The following is a 17,419-nucleotide window of genomic DNA, read 5'->3' as shown; positions in this document are numbered from 1 at the left end:
GCCTTTCAAATTCTATATCTTCCAAAAATAGATACTTTAATGAGACTGTCTTTCCACATTCACTAGGACCAGATATTATATATCTGAAGCTTTCTTGGAATGCGGCTGCAACAATTATTTTTTCATTATCTATCCATGATTGAAGACTCCCATTAGCATCAATCTGGAATGGGTCCTAGGCCCTAGTCCCCCAATGAGATGCCCTGCTTGTATGGCTACTAGGCATGCCACGGACGAAGAGCTAACGGTGAAAGAGACTTTTCCCTTGGGAGTTTTTCTCTAAGTAGATATATATCAGTGTCATCTTCACTATCAATGTCATCTGTATTAACAATAGTATCTGCGAAGCAGGTTCCCTTCTTAACTATTCTTTAACATTTGCATTACTATTACAATGACAATTGCAATTGCAGCGAAGCAGGTTCCCCGATTGACTTTATTATTACCATTGCCATCTGCGAAGCAGGTTCCCTGACTGTCATCGACTTTCTCTTTATCGTTGACGTTGTCATTGACTGTATCTTTATGAGTCTCCGACCATCCGTGAAACGGCTTCGCCGATGCTTTGCCGTCTTCAACTTTATCTTCAACGTTACCTTTAACTTTACAACTAAAGCAAAAACACTTATCATACATCCCCGGACATTTAATTTGATTAACTAGAACATCCAAAGCACCCTCTATTATAAATCTTCTATCAATAACATAGATCATATATAAACAATAAGCACCACGATTAGATTCATCATATTCTTGTATTCTTTCATTAGAACCCAAATCAACACATTCTTTTAAGAATAATGGTGGAGTCTCAACACCAAAACTGTCAAAGTAATAAAAATTTCCACCTTCTCTTCTCATAACTAGAACCCAATGGGTTCCATCGGTTGGATGTAGATTTACAATAATGTTGAAGTCGTTGCCATTGATAGTAAGTGGCGTCTCATCTCTCATTTTTATTTCTATTGGTGTTATACTTATATCTTTACCTATATCTTTTATTCTGACATAACTCATGGCTTTATTATCAATACCAAAGTCATTATTAAATTCTTCAAAAATTAGGACAAGCATTTTTATATAATAAATGTTCACGTTTAATTATAAGTCTAAGTCTAAGTCGGAGTCTATCTTTGAGTATAACTATAAGTCTAATTATAAGTTTAAGTCTAAGTCTAATTATAAGTCTAAGTCTAAGAATAAGTCTAATTATATGTCTTAGTCTAATTATAAGTCTATATTCCACATATAAAATGGAAACGGGTTTAATAATTTTTATACTCATGTTCATAACTGTGATTTGTTATTTAGCATATAATGATATGCCAACTAAATATACCAAACTAGAAGAAAGCTTTGGTGGTTTTATGAATAAAAGTTTAGTTAGATTTGAATTTGAAAAGTCACCATTACATTCAATTGATTATGGTGCTACTGATACAGGTAATACTTATTTTGTTAGACAATAATTAAAATTATACCAAAATCAGCAAGATGTCAAAGAACAAAAGAAAATAATAATAGTATTTAAAGATGAAAGAGGTCATGATAATATTCAAATGAAGGAAGACATGATATTATTCAAATGATTGTAATTGGCTGTAAATCGGCTTAGATAGTTAATACAGCTAGAACGAGTTGTGATATTATTTATATAACGACTTATAATGGAGCAGATATATTTAAAAACTTTTATATAATATATAATTGCAAACATGACTTCCATGGCATAATTAGTGAGTTAAAAATGGATATTATAATTGTACAGATGGAACAGCTAATGAACTTTATTATGGTATGATTAAATACTATAAGAAAGAGGAACCTTTTATTATTTTTGACACAAGTAGAACAACAATATATGACTCAAGAATTGGATACCTAGACCTTAAAGCTCTTAGCTTAAAAGATAAACTAGAGAATTTTGAGATAGATAAACTTATAGCTTATAAGAAACAACTAATGATTAATGCTACAGATAGAAAAACAACTAATATAGATAACTATCAGCTCTATTTTAATAAACTTCCTACTTTAAAAGGTATTAAAATTCAGAATGATGTTCTAACTAAAGAAGTGTTAACCTCTAATTTGTCAAAGTATGTGAGAAGTATATCGGGGGTTTGAGTGCACTCTCTGTGATATATAATTGCATTAGTCCCAGTACATCAGTAAGAACTGAGGCACATGTGGCAGCGCACACAAGCCATATTTTAAATAGAACAAGTGCATTAGTGAACTTTGTTTATGGGGTTTCGTCCATGTATAATCATACGGACCAGGAAGATGGCCATAAACAGGAACTCATACAAGATGAGTATATGGATAAAGAGACTGAAAATTTAAATGAAAAGGCCAGAGCTGATTGAAATAATCTATATTTGAATAATCAAAAATTTAAAGAAGAAATTATAAATTTCGTTGGGGATGAAGCCGGATTGAGTAATGAAAAGATTTTAGATAAAAGATTTAAACATAATATTCCTAATAAGCAAGGTATGGAAACTTTATCTAAGTTTGTCTTCTCTAAAGATTATACTAAAGGTTTAATTGAAATTTTAAGCTAGTTATAAGAGATTATGATTATAAATATAAATCTGTAAAAATAATCTAATTGAAATCCTGACCAGATATAGAACAATTATAAATATAAATAATTGAAACTATAAATATATTATAATTTAAAGTATGATTAGTTATAAGAGTTGATACTGGAGTCATTGAAACTGCTTCGCAGATTATGATAAGTTATAAATATAATGGTATAAATAATTTATATGTTATAAATATATGTTGTATGATATAAAAGTTATAAATAATGGAAACAGTATGTTTAGAGTGTAAATATAAATGCGGAACCCCTCGTGCTTTAGTTTTTCATTTTAAAATAGAACATAAGGATAAAGTTAGTAAGTGTGAATTTGGAGATGAATCAATAAGCTGTAATTGTGTGGGGGGAATCGTTTCAAAGATCAGAGGTACTGCTTCAAAATGTTCTAGTTCTAATCTGCGAAGCTTTTTCACTGATTCTAGCTCTAGCTATAGCTTTAGCACTAGCTCTAACTCTAGTTCTAGCTCCAGTTCTTGCTCTAGCTCTAATTCTAAATCTAATTCTAATTCCAATTCTAATTCTGATCCTAATTCCGGTTCCGATTCTAATTCTAATTTTAGCTCTAATTCTAATTCTAATTCTAATTCTAATTCTAGCTCTAATTCTTATTATGTCCCTTTTCCTATCCCTAGTACTATCACCGACCCTAACCCAAAGAATAGTCATAATAGTCATAATAGTCATATAGAAATAAAATTCGATATAACAAATAAAATTTGTAATAGATGTGGAGTTATAAAACAAATAAAATCTTTTGATAAAAAAGAAATCTTTATGTAATTCAACTAAGGTTAAGTGTGAATATTGTACTTCTGTATTAAACTTTAGCGAGTCAAAGGCTCATTTAAAATAGTCTCATAAAGAAATAAATTTACCCAGAGGTGTTTATTCAGTTAATGAAATAAAGGCTGTTAATGAATTTATTAAGTCTATTCCAATAATTAAATCTAATCCAATAGATAAATCTAATCTACGAAGTAGCTTTGCTAATCCAATAGATAAGTCTCATGAACCCGAACATTATAAATTTTATCTTACAGTTTCTAAGTTAAAAGCAAAGGGTGTAGTTATAGATAAATTAATATCAGAACAGATTACCATATTTTTATCATTTAACCTTCTCATGAGCTTTATCATTATCATAAGCATTATCATAAACATTAGCATTATCATTATCATTATCATGGGCATTAGCATTAGCCTTATCATTAGCCTTATCATTATTGTTGGGTATAACAACAGTAGCGGTCAAAAGAGCAGTTGAGAAATTCTATTTCGAAATGAATTCTACGATAAGCATTGGCAAAAAAAGCACTTGGCTTTTTGTCACTGCAGTAACAAGAGACTTACGTGACCGACAGAACCTGTCCGTAAGAAGTAACACATTTAAAACTTGATACAAAGAAAAGATTATTTCATAGCAACTAAGTTTACTGCTTCAAGTAACAGTATCTAAGGCAAGACTGATGCATTCCATGAGGAATGATAATACTAATAATATAGTTTTAGTCGAGTTTATAATAGTAATTAGCATAACTTGTTTTCATTGGTTCATACTCTCCACCACACTACCCCGCTTTGAATGATATTGTACAAAGCATTAGTCGAATATCAGGTTATCAAGTTCTTCCATGTCCTCTGTATTGAGCGACGATATGGGGCTTTGTTCCGAGGTCTTAGTTGTTGTGTTAGTGTTGGCGTGGATGTTGCGTTGTGGTTGTTCGTTGTGCTTGATTGCTGGGTTCGTGTCAAGTTGTGGCTCGTTTTCTATGTCGGAGGTGGAGTCGTGTTCTAAAGTTTGTTGTTGTTGTGAGTCGTCCTGGTGGATTGGTGTTGATGAGTGTTGTGGCTGTAGAGCTATTGGGTTTTGCTGTGTGGAGTTGTTGTCTTGTGGTTTTATTTTTGTGGGTCTGCCTTCTTTATTGTGATGATGTTTGCATATTCTGTATCACTGTCAGGGTGGTCGGCTTCTGGGGTTTGTTTCTCTCGTGCTTTGTTGGTGGCCTTGATTTTGTTGACGACGTTGTCAATGTGCTTTTGGAACTTGGTGATTTATTCATGAAATCGTTGGGTGAGGACGATGTCACGATCCTTGCTTGACTAGCAGCCGATGGGTCCGAGGCTAGGTTGGTGATCTTGATTGTTGTTGAGTTGTGGAATGTGGTAAAGTCCATATGGACTAGTGATTGTTGTCTTTGATTGTTCTGTTGTTGCGACTTCCTTTGACTTTTGGTCAACGAGTGATGGCTTGTTCTTTGTAGGGCGGGTTGTCTTCTTTGATGGGGAAATGTTTTTTCGCTTGCGCTCTGTTCGTCGTTTTTGGAGGCTTGTTGTTTTTTGTGATGTTGTTTGTTTTCGTTGTTGTCCTGTTTGGGGACTGTTGGTGTTGAGGGTCCTGCATGTTGTGATGTAAATTCAGTGTCCGGAAGATTTAAAGTTCCTGCCATCTCTTCGGGTGGGTCGTAACGTACTATGTTGTCTTGTTCCTCTCTCTGCGGGTTGTCTCTTTGTAATTGTCTCTTCTCCTCTAAACAGAATTTACGAATTTTCTCTCTATTCCTTCTTTATTCGCGTACTGCTTTACATGCGACGAAACGCATTAGTCGATGTTTGGTTCTTGTGTTTGTGCTGGTGGTGTTGGTTTTTGATATGTTTCTGTTGCTATGGCTAGATCGCTTTTTTTGATTCGAGCGTTATCTCTGTTATGTGTGTCGATTGATATCGAGGTTGGTGTATACTCAGTTATGGTTCCATCTGGAATTATATTCCATAATGGTTTTAATGTTCCCCGTGGTTCTGGTGCTCTTCTCATTAGTGTTTTTCTGGGTACTTGTTTTATTTTGTTTTTTAGTACGGAGGTCTTATCTCCAAAAATTATACTTAATTTATCGCGTGTTAATTTTATTGGTGATATAAGCTTACGTTTGTTTAACGCTTTTCTTGCTAGATAGATGATGTCTGAATCTGCGGCCGAATTTGATGGGGTATTATACTGAACGTCTAGGTTCGGTTCTGAATCGGAGAAGTTCCACATCGATTGTTGGTCCAGCATCGGGCGTTTGAGGATCTTCTTGTCTAAATAGAATTTCTTTAAGTTATTGTATGAAGGTTTTTTTTTGTTTGGGGGAGTGACTATGTTGCTTATTCGTGTGTTTGTTTTCCTGCCGAAGTGTGCTTCAATTTTATGTTTTCTATTATTGCTGATATTTTGTTTGCGAGTGTTTCTTTTGACCTTTTGTTGTCCATGTTCATCGCTGCCAATCGTCTTTTTATTGTTTGGATTAGTCTTTCGACCATTCTTGTGCCCCTGTGATCTCCTGCGGGGGCTAGTATTAGTCTTATGTTGTTGTCTTTACAAAAAATTTCAGAGTTTTTTGCTTTAAATCCTTGTGCTTGGTCGCACCTTTTTGATCTGGGTAGGCCATGGAGTTTTAAATACTCTTTTAATTAGCTTAGTGCGGTTTCTGTGTCGCAATTAGTGTATGTTTTTGCGTGTGGGTATCGGGAGTATCTGTCGATTGTTACTAATATATACGTGTCTCTGTTGTTGTTAGTTATAGGGCCTGCGAAGTCCATTTGGACTTCCTCGTTAGGTTCAGATAGTTGTGGTAGTTCTACGTATTTGTTTTTTGAAATAATAGGTTTTAGGTTTTTACCTGTTTACGTGCATTGTTTCCACATTTGTGCGAGTGCAACTATGTCCCCATGGATTTGGGGGTACTTTACTAGTTTAGCGAGGTAAATCATTCCTGCCTTTCCTGGGTCAATAACGGTCTTTTTCAGCTGTGTTGGTATGTATAATTTCCCATCATAAAAGCATCCATTTGGATTAACTGATAAATCTCTACGAAGGCTATGCCAATAATTTGAAAAGTTTTTAATTGCGGTCCAGTCTTGCAGCTCTGAAAGTATGCGAATTTTATTGCTGTTTGAATCATTCTTAATTGCTTCGGCTATAAATGCCTCTCCCAGAATTTTAAGTAGGTTAGGTAATTAATTTGGAGAATATTCAAAAGTTATGTCATTGAATTGATTTTTTACAATACGGGGGTGAATTGGTTTTGAGCCCTGACCAATGTTTGAGCTTTTGTCCGTCTGAGTTCCGATAGTAATGCTTGTTGGGTGCGTAACTGTATTATTGTTGTTGTTTCGGGGGTTATCTGGTGGGGTGTTTAAGCGCTCGTTGCATAAAAATATCTTTTCTATTTGGGATGCGAAATCGTTTCATAATCTTCTGACCGAATGTGTTTTTGTGCGGTTTATTTCTTATACAAACGTTAACAATATTTGACTTTTGAGGGTGCGGCTGTTTTGCGTTAAGCGAACGGCTAAAAGCGTTTTGGTTTATTTCTTTTCGTTCACTTGTCTGTATGACGTCATTTTGTTCTGGTAAATTTTCTGCGTTCCTTTTGGATGAAATTTTGTCTGCCTTCTTTAGCATAAAATTAAAAGAGTCAATTAAGTTGATAACAAAATTTTCGTCTTCTTTTGAGATTGGTATTGCTGCTGATGTGGGATGTCTACTGAAGTAGTCTGCGAATCCCATACTGTTGCCAGCAATATGTTCTACTGAAAACTTAAATGGTAATAGTCTCACTACCCATCTTGTTAATATACTTTGATATGTTTTATTTCCTCTATTGTTTTTTAGGGCCGATAGCAGGGCTTGGTGATCCGTTTGGAGTGTGAAACGTGATCCGTATAATTAGTATTCAAAAAGTTCTAATGACCATACTACTGTTAGTAGTTCTAATTCATTTATGCTAACTTTTGTTCGTTTGTATTTAGGAATCTGCTTGCGTATGCGATGGGGTGCCACCCGTTGTCGTATTTTTTTCTAGGCATGCTCCAAACCCTTCTTTACTTCGCATAGTACTCGTGTTGGTCGGTTTGTATCAAAATGTTTGTTTTCTATTATTTGTTTGATTGCATTTTTTACTTGTAGGAATTTTTTTGTGTGTTCTTCGTTCCAGTCTAATTCACTGTTTTTTATTTTTTCTTTGTGGGAAAGTAATGGCCGTAGTGGGGCTGATAGTTGTGATAGGTTGGGGATGAACTTTTGTAGGTAGTGTTTGCTTCCCATTAGTGATCTGAGTTGTTTTAGTGTCTTTGGTGGATCCATTTTTATGATTGCCTCCGTTTTACGTTTTGTTGGTATGATTCGATTTGGACTAATTTTGTATCCTAGTCATGTTATTTCTGTTACTGCGAATTCACATTTGTTTAGGCTTATTGCTAGGTTTCCTTTGTCTAATCTAGTCAGTACTTTATTTAGTTCTGTCTCGTGATCCGTGAGTGATCCTTTTGTAATGATTATTATATCATCTAGGAATGCGTGTGCTGAATTGAAGTTTGCTAGTGTGAAGTCCATTATTTTTTGGAAATTTGCGATGTCTGTTATTCCATAGAAGCCATTTATGAATCTGTACGTTTCTGTGGCGTTTCCACCTAGTATATTGAAGTTGCAGTGTTTTTGTGTATCTGCATGGAGTGGTACTTGGCTGTACGCGTTTTTTAGATCTATTTTTGAAAAATATAGTGTTCCTGCTTTTTGTTTGAGTTGACTAATTTTGCATGCGATGGTCAATGCTTTGCATTTGTATTTTTTGGATAGCGTCATTTAGTTTCTTTGAGTCGAGCGCTATTTTAATAGATTTATCGTGTTTTACCGTGATTACTACGGGGCTTATGAAATATTCGTCCGAGCATTTGTCTAATTTTATTATCTGTTTATCTTCTATGAGTTTATGTTGTTCAATTTTTACTTTCTCTATTAGGTGAAGTGGTACTCTTCTTCCTTTGTGTTGTGTTGGGTGGAATGTTTGGTGAACGGAGTACCACGAGGAACAGTTCTCGGACCTTTAATTTTTTTAATATATATCAACGACTTCCCTGAAAAAATGAAAAAAAGGGAGGACGTTTTACAGTTTGCAGATGACACATGCATAATTTGTCATTCAAAATCCGATGAAAATCTCTTATGCGAATTTAACAGTGTATTTGAAAATACTGACAGTTATATGAGGCAAAATATGCTAACTTTAAACAGAGATAAAACAGAAATTGTGGTTTTTTCAAAAAATGGTAAATCAAAAATTGAACAATTTTATTATAATGGAATTTTCATAGAGCCAAAAACAAGTTGTCGTTATTTAGGTATAATGATTGATAACAATCTAAATTTTGACATTCAGCTGAACAAAACATTAACAAAAATGGCAAATGCTATTAGGTCAATTTACTTAGTAAGACATTTTCTACCACTAAAAGCAAGAATCGTTCTTTTTAAATCACTTGTTTTGTCCCATCTCAATTTCAGTGCAATTTTTTTTTCAATCGTTGTCGGTTATGTCACTTCAAAGAGTTAATAAACAAATAAATTGGGGAATAAAGGTTTGCCACCTGCGCAAAAAGTTTGACAGTGCAAGAGATCTATTACTGAAAGACAAAATTTTACCAGCAGAGCTTTTCATTAAAAAAGTTTGTCTTCTTAAATTTTTTGACCTCCTCTCACAATATAAACAGAGTAGTCGAGAAACCAAAAACTCCTCTTTCAGGATTCTTGAAAAGTACGAATTGACCAAAAACTGCAGAACTGTCCAGTTTTTTCCAAAGAATAAGTGCCAATCCAAATGGAGTGACAGGTCACTGATCAGAAATTTTTCTAGGAAGTGGAATAATTTGCCAATTGAAATTCGAAAAGAGAAAACTAAAAACAAATTTAAGGAAAAACTAAGCAGCAAAATGGTCAAACTGCATGAACGTGTTCCAATAGATAGACAAGCAAGAGGCTTTAGGAATTTTTTCTACTGAAGTATAAAGACCAAACTATTCGTATACTTACGAGGCGATTTTGAAAATGTAAATATTTAACCAAACGTTCTTGTTGTGGTTATAACTTTAAATTTACATTTTTGAAGATTAAAAAAAAGAAAAGAAATGTGGAATTTGCTATGTGGTATTTTGATCTGCCGATTCTGGTGCAAAGGTGTGGGTATTTTTGGAATACCCATTTTGCGATATTGTTTTGTATAGAATGTATATTTTTTGTTTTCTCACCTGGTTTTATGTAGGTTAGTTCAATCCCGAGTTTTTGTAGGCTGTCTCGCCCTTCGAGGTTGACTGTGTTTTGGGGAACGCCTAGTATTTGGCAGTTGTATGCTGTTGTGTTGCCTTTTTCCAGGTCCAGTAGGATTGTATAGTCCACTTGTATTTTGTTGTTGTTAAAGCATCTGAATTCTCCTATATTTGTGTCTGTTTTGAATATTTTGTGTCCAAATTTCTTTGTTAGATGTTTTTCTGCGCGTCGTGATATGAATGATCGCGGGCTGCCGGTGTCTACGAGCCAGTTTATTTCTTCGTTATTGCTCGTTGTTTGTATCCGGAACTCTTCCTGTTGATTTTTGTTCAGGTCTTTTTAGTAACTGTTGTAAAATTGAGTGATTTTATGAAATTTTTGGAGCTCCAATCTTCCATCATTTCTCTGATATAGCATGTGCTTTCTGGGTCGATGGTTTCTGTTTCTGTTTCTTCTTCTTCCTGGATTGTTTCGTTGTGTGGATTTGATTGTTGTATGTTGCGTACTAGTCTTGCGTTTACTGGTTGTTGTGAGTTGTTGGGTTGTTGTGCCCTGTGGTAATTATAGTTTGGGTTGTTTCTTTGTGTGTTTTGTGTTTCTGATCTTTTCGGTGGCATTTCTGATCTGCATACTTTCGCGTAGTGTCCTATTTTCTTGCAGATGTTGCATATTCTATTTTTGGCTGGGCAGTTGTCCAGGTGCCCTTTAATGAATACGTACCCGCATTTCCAACAGTCTCGGATTTTGTTGTTGTTTGGTGGGGTGCGTAAAATGCTTCTTCTTGTTGTTTTTTGATGTGTTCTTTGTATTAGGTTGATTCCTGATCCCTGTGGATTTTGTGCGTGAGTGCTACTGATGCGTTGTTGGTTCTCCTGACCCCTCTCTCTTGTTATTGCATAATGTAGGGTCTCTAGTGGATCTCTGTCTTCTGAAAATAGTTCCATTTGGATCTGTGGATTTGCCAATCCTTGTATGAAGATGCTTTTTACTAAGCTATCTTCAAGATCTTCCCAATTGCAAAGTGCTGCTTTTTGTTTTATTCTAGAGTGGAACTGTTCTAATGATTCGCCTGGGTTTTGTATGCACCGGAAAAATTGGAATCTATCAAATGTTTCTTTTCTTATTTCTTTGAATGTGTCCTGTAGTCGTATTACTAGTGCGCCTGTCCTGAATTTTGCTAATTTTGTATGTGGGTTGCGTTGATGAAATATCTTTGTCCTTCTGTTCCTAGTGAAAGGTAGATCAAACTTTTAACTTTGTTACCAATCTCGTGCCATTTAAAATTATCTATCATTGGACCTTGGTCCTCTACTGTTTGACAGAGTTTTTCCCAGTCCACCTTTCTTTTTATAGTTCGTTGTTCTCTTTGGCACTTTTCCACCGTTGTCTCGTCGGGTAGTGCGGGTTCGTATATTGGTTCTTGGGGGTAATCTAGTTCGACTGCAGTGGGTTTGGGTCTTAATAATTTTTCGACCTGTATATTTTCTTTTGCCGAGATGGCTAATTTTGTTTTGGTAATCCATTTCTCCCAAGATGTTGTCAGTTGGGCACATTTTCCCAAAATAAGGCTACGCTTGTGTATAACAATAGTAGCGGTCAGATGAGCAGTTGAGAAATTCTATTCCGAACTTAATTCTACGTTAAGCATTGGCAAAAAAGCACTTGGCTTTTCTCACTTCAGTAACAAGAGACTTACGTGACAGACAGTGCCTGTCCGTAAGAAGTAACACATTTAACACTTGATACAACGAAAAGATTAAGTTCATAGCAACTAAGTTTACTGCTTCAAGTAACAGTATGTAACGAAGACTGATGCAATACAAGAGGAATGATAATACTATTAAAAAAGTTTAATCGAGTTTATAATAGTAGGAAGCATAAGTTGGTTTCAGAGGTTCATACACTCCACCAGAATGAGCATTATCATTATCATTATCATTAGCCTCATCATTAGCCCTATCATTAGCCTTATCATTATCAATATCACTATCATTATCATTATCATTATCATTATCATTATCATTATCATTATCATTATCATTATCATTATCATTATCATTATCATTATCATTATCATTATTATTATCATTATCATTATCATTATCATTATCATTATCATTATCATTATCATTATCATTATCATTATCCTTATCATTATCATTATCATTATTATTATCATTATCATTATCATTATCATTATCATTATCATTATCATTACCATTATCATTATCATTATTATTATCATTAGCATTATCACAAGCCATAATTTTAGCCATATTATTAGTCAAATTACTAGCCATTTTATTAGCCATATTATTAATCTAATCTTTATCTTTATCATTATCATTATCATTATCATTATCATAATCATTATCATTATCATTATCATTATTATTATCATTATCATTATCATTATCCTTATCATAATCATTATCATTATCATTATCGTTATCAATATCATTAGCAAAAAGTATAATATAATAAAATTTTAGAAAAATTAAAACAAAGCGCATAGATCGCACAGTGCGCATAATGGAACGCAAAATTGGAGTAGAAAGTTTATGCGGAATATGCGGAGAGTATGCGGGTGCGCATGGTGTGCGCATGCATGCGGGTTGTGGCTTATTTTTGATTTAACTTTCGGTCTTTCGCCGGGTATACATTTATTCATCATAAAATTTTTGCTTCTTTTTGTAGAGATGTGAAAGCCATTATGAATAGACAAAAAAAGTGCCGTGGAGAAAAAAGGTCTACTCATGGAGAATTATTCTAGAACATTCTTTTTCTAGAATATGCGGACTTGATTTTTAACTTAAAATTAGTTATCATATCCCAAGTAATTACCTGTTTTAAAGTAAAATATTAGTTGAATCCTTCTATTAAATTGAATGCTTTGAATAATCTATTAAAAATTGAATAAAAATTTTAATAAATACCCATCTTGCAAGCTAATATTTAAAGATGTCTTATTTTCCAAATTTTCACTCGTTTGATATCATTCCGCTAATAGTGATGGTAATTTCTGTTGATGGAGGCGGCCATTTTAGCATGACACGCACTTTTCCTTTTCATCATTTAGTGAAAATGAGGTAGTGAATAAAACGGGGCTTACAGTTACCAATACAATTTGGTCCATTTCTACATATGCGGTTAGCGTATGGAGAAATGGACCAAATTGGCTGGTGGCTGTAAGCCCCGTTTTATCCACTACTTTCCACCTGCTTTTTCCAGTTGAGGTCGTCCGTGCCTCTTATTGTGGGTGCCGCTTCGTTAGTGTACCTCTTACTGGTTTTCTTGGCGGTGTCATGGGGGTTTTCGGCGGTTTGTTTCATACTGGTTCGTCGTATGGTTCCTCCAGGTCGGCAAGGAGAAAAGTGATCTTCCTGGTGTTACATTCCTTGACTAAAGACAGTGCTTGTCGTTCGTGGTGGCTCTTCGTGGAGTATGATTGCGAAGCTGTTCCATTCTGTTGACAACTAAAAGCGAGTCCATGATGACTTTTAAGAATTGGTGTGAGTATTTCTCTAGACACGTTTTCAGGAATGTGTTCAAGGCCAGTAATTCGGCCTAAAAGGACGATGTGAAATATAGTCTATGCTGCTTGCGCAATTTCCAATCTATTTTCTGCTGCAACAAAGACATCCGCTCCACCACTTTCATCGATTTCTACTGCGGATCCGTCGATGTAGGCGGTGACCACTATCACCTCTGTGTTGACAGTTCTGTCGATGGCTTGGCGTCTCTGGACTTCAAGTGGCTGGCTTTTTTGTCATGACAGTTCTCTCTACTCGACACGTGTTTCTTTTCCAGTAATGGTTGCTACTTCTGTAGGCATAGTAGCCAAACCAAAATTCAGAGATTAATCCTCAAAAGCGAAAGGTGATCTCAAAAGGAAGGTAAGATTAGAGGCATAAAAAAACAATGTGTGCCAATTGAAAAATTGCCAAAATTTCTTTCAATGAACGCCATAGCTGCCGAAAAAAATTTAGGCTATTGAAAATAGACATCTATCGGAAACAAACATTTTCAGTTGATCCACAAGTGTAAAAAGCGTCAGATATAAAAATTATCTTAGTAATATTAGTGAGCCCTTTCCCTGCAATTTACCTGCACAGCGCCAAGGTAAGAAATTTTTACCAGCAAAATTTCCCTTAATATTTAAGTTTTTCCGCGCAGGAATAGGGATTGGGCCGCAGAAGAAAGACGAGCTAAATAGGTGAACCTGAATGACCTGGAGAAAACATATGCATAAAAATTTTGTAAAAATGAGTTTGTAAGAATTTTTTATTTTAATCGCTTGAGCCGGGGTCGAAATTTCTCACGAAAATTATGTAAGAAATGCGCTTACAAGCGGTGAAAAAAATAATTTTCAGCGGATAAATGTTAAATAATTCTCCGCTTAATGTGCTGAATTTTTAACACATTTCTTACACAATTTCAGCACGTGTCAACACATTAAGCGGATAATTATGTAAGAATTATCCGATGATGTTTTTTTTCAGCAATCGTCAGCGCATATCTTTTATATAATTCAAGTTTTTCACGGCTTATCTTACATATTTTCAACACTTTCCTTACACAATTTCAGCACCTATCTTACATATTTTCAACGCTTTCCTAACACAATTTCAGCACCTACCTTACGTGTTTTCAACGCTTTCCTTAAACAATTTCAGCACCTATCTTACGTGTTTTCAGCGCTTTTCGTACACAATTTGAGCAACTATCTTACGTGTTTTCAGCGCTTTTCGTACACAATTTCAGTACCTATCTTACATATTTTCAACGCTTTCGATACAAAATCTCTGCACTTACCTTATATATTTTCAACGCTTTTCATGCACAATCTTTTTTACCTCACTTTTTCATTACGTGTAAAAGCATTTTTAAGTTATTTCATCTTTAATTAAAGTTGTTTGATAAAGTTTTGAGCAAATTCCTTCTACCTCCACCGACCTCCATCCCCTTCCACCTCCACCAACCTCCATCCCTCTTCTACCTCCACCGACCTCCACAGACCTCCACCAACCTACACCTTAAATTGGGTTAAAAATAATATTTAACTGCTAAATACAGAATCGGTGAAAATAAAAAGTTGACCGCTAAAGACCGCAAATCTGACAAAATTTACAACTTTACCAAAAGAAAGGCAGGGTGAAATAACTGAATTAAGGGTTTGCTATCAGAAGAATGAAAACAAAGGATGAGAAAATGGGTCCTTGTACTAATTACTTCATCTCAGTCAGAGGAAAAAACTTCAGATGAATAGACAATTATATCACAGCTCAAAGTTCACTTAGTTTCAAATAAATTGGTACAAAAGGGTTCCTTTTAAACCGCATTCTAATTAAAAACACTTTACTGAAAAAAAAACTCATTTGTTATACGCAGCTTAAAATAAATGAAAGTCTAACTTTTTTATAGAGAAGCTACACCAAATATTCTTGATGTCAGTTGCTGTATTTTTTTTCATGACTTCTTCTTTTTTACTAAAACAATGCTTTTAAAAGTTAAAAGTATGCCATCTACTTGCTGATTACAAAAAATATTCAGAAAAATTGCAAGTTTGAAGTAGTAAATAGAAATAAAAATACAAAAGGCTTTTTTCAATTGAAAAAAACTTTTACTACCACTACTGCAGCTATGTACGAGTTTCAGAAAATTTTCCTTTGAAAGCTGCAGAAAAATTCATACGCTTCCAGTGCGTTCACCTCAAATCTGACAAAATTTCATTAAACAATTAATTCAGTAGAAAATTGTGCTAATATAGCGTTGAAACTGTACGGTTTACATTTTTTATCACTGAGTTTTCTTTTCACAGCTCTCAACGTATTCACCGCTAATCTTAGTGCTTTTAATGCAATTTTATCGGTGGTGAAGAGAATTGGTAGGTTTAACAGTGAATTTTCGTAAGGTTTAGGATTCTTAGCGATGCATTTCTTTCACCGCTCTCAACGCATTCATCGCTATTCTTACAAATTGTTTTTACAATTTTTTTGTTTGGTGCTGAAGATCTTTGGTAAAATTAGCGTTGAATTTTTGTAACATTTTCGATTGTGAGCGGTGAAAATTTTTTCACCGCATTCGCCACATTCAACGCTTAAAAATTTCATTTGTTACCTGTTTTCACCGTTTTTACAGCAGCTCTTACATTTTTAGCAATTTTCAGCGTTGAAACTTCGACCTGGGTGTTTGTACGTGTTTATATATGCAAGAAGGAGCATTTCAGCAAAAGTTACTCGACAGAGGACGAAAAAAATATTTGATATCGCTTCAATATATTCGTCATGGACTGTTTTCTCCAATGAAGAACAAATATATGGTAACCTATGGGAATCCTTTAGTTGATAGATGCGCCAGTCAAAATTAATCTTACCATCTTTAGCTAATTGTTAATTGCAATAATTAAAAACAACGTCTTCTGAAAACTCTAATTTGATTATCACCTAAACTATAATCGAGACGTAAAACTTGAAACAGGATTTTATCAATACTGATTCGCCAATTTAGGACGTGTATTTCACCCGTTATTGTTTTTTAAAATGTGTGGAAAACAGAAACTGTAATGAAGAACATCCTCACAAACTCTTCCCTCTACAAAAAATGTTGCGACAAGAATCTACAATAGTCTGACACCCGGGCTGAGGTGTCAACGCTAAAAAATGCAAATTATGCGCCATTGGGGGTGATTGCGTTCATTTTATGTACGATTTACGCTTCGGTTTAAATCTCACGTAGCTTTGCGTTTTTAAGTGTAAATATTAGATAATTTTGCTTTGGAATTGATGTTGATCATACATAATTTTGCGTTGAATTCAGCGTAGATCTCAAATAATATTGCGTTGAACATATGTCATACATAAGTTTGCATTGAAAATAGCAGATCTTACATAACTTTGCGTTGAATTTAGCGTCGATCTAAAATAATTTTGCGTTGAAGTTAGCGTTGATCTTGCATAAGTTTGCGTTTCTAAGAGTACATCTTACATAAATTTGCGTTTCTATGCGTAGATGTTGCATGTTTTTGAGTTTCGTTTAGCGTTGACCTTACATAACTTTAAGACATGAAATCAGCGTAGATTTTAGGTAATTTTGCGTTAAATTTAGCGCAGATCTTATATAATTTTGCGTTGAAGTTAGCATTGATCTTGCATAAATTTGCTTTTCTAAGAGTAGATCTTACGTTGTTTTGTCTTTCTATGCGCAGATGTTGCATGTTTTAGAGCTTCTTTTAGGGTTGACCTTAAATAATTTAGGGGTTGAAATTAGCGTAGATTTTAGATAATTTTGCGTTTAATTTAGCGTAGGTCATATAATTTTGCGTATATTTTAGCGTTGATTTCACATAACTTACAATAAATGTCGTTCTAGTGACAAATGAGGTATGGTGGCACAGTCGTAGAAGAGGCGACAAGCAGGCAGAAGGTCGGTGGTCCGAGTCAAGCAAACAGAGATCTAACCGTCAAAAATTTTACTAACCGCTTATCTTAATTACTTTTTTTTTTGCAAAATTCCTCCGCCCGAGCATCAACTCTTAAAGTTTCAGGAAGTTCAAAAATTCGGGAACAAAAAACTCTCACTTTCAAAGTCAATGAGAAATACTTCCTTACTGGATGGCTTTTGGTGTGTTTTTGAACAAATCGGCGGTCCAAGCTGAAAAGATTTCCGATGCAAACAAAACGAAAAGATAATTCTCTCCCTGTTTGAAGCGCCGAATGAAATTGCGATCA

The 17,419-nt window shown here is 34.6% G+C and overlaps 1 protein-coding gene across 1 annotated transcript in view; it reads right to left on the bottom strand.

Moving 5' to 3' along the window:
* LOC142340998 (uncharacterized) overlaps window positions 1-17,419 on the bottom strand; it is a 279,320-nt gene that overhangs the window by 261,696 nt on the left and 205 nt on the right. Inside the window, exon 1 of the mRNA XM_075391807.1 lies at window positions 17,300-17,419. This exon is cut by the window's right edge and continues 205 nt beyond it. Within this exon, the coding sequence (XP_075247922.1) occupies window positions 17,300-17,419 (120 nt within the window). The remainder of the gene's footprint in view (window positions 1-17,299) is intronic.

Source organism: Convolutriloba macropyga, chromosome 6 (genome assembly GCF_964194025.1).
Source record: "Convolutriloba macropyga chromosome 6, txConMacr16.3, whole genome shotgun sequence".
Classification (NCBI taxonomy): domain Eukaryota; kingdom Metazoa; phylum Xenacoelomorpha; order Acoela; family Convolutidae; genus Convolutriloba; species Convolutriloba macropyga.
This window is presented reverse-complemented; position numbering and strand designations above follow the sequence as displayed.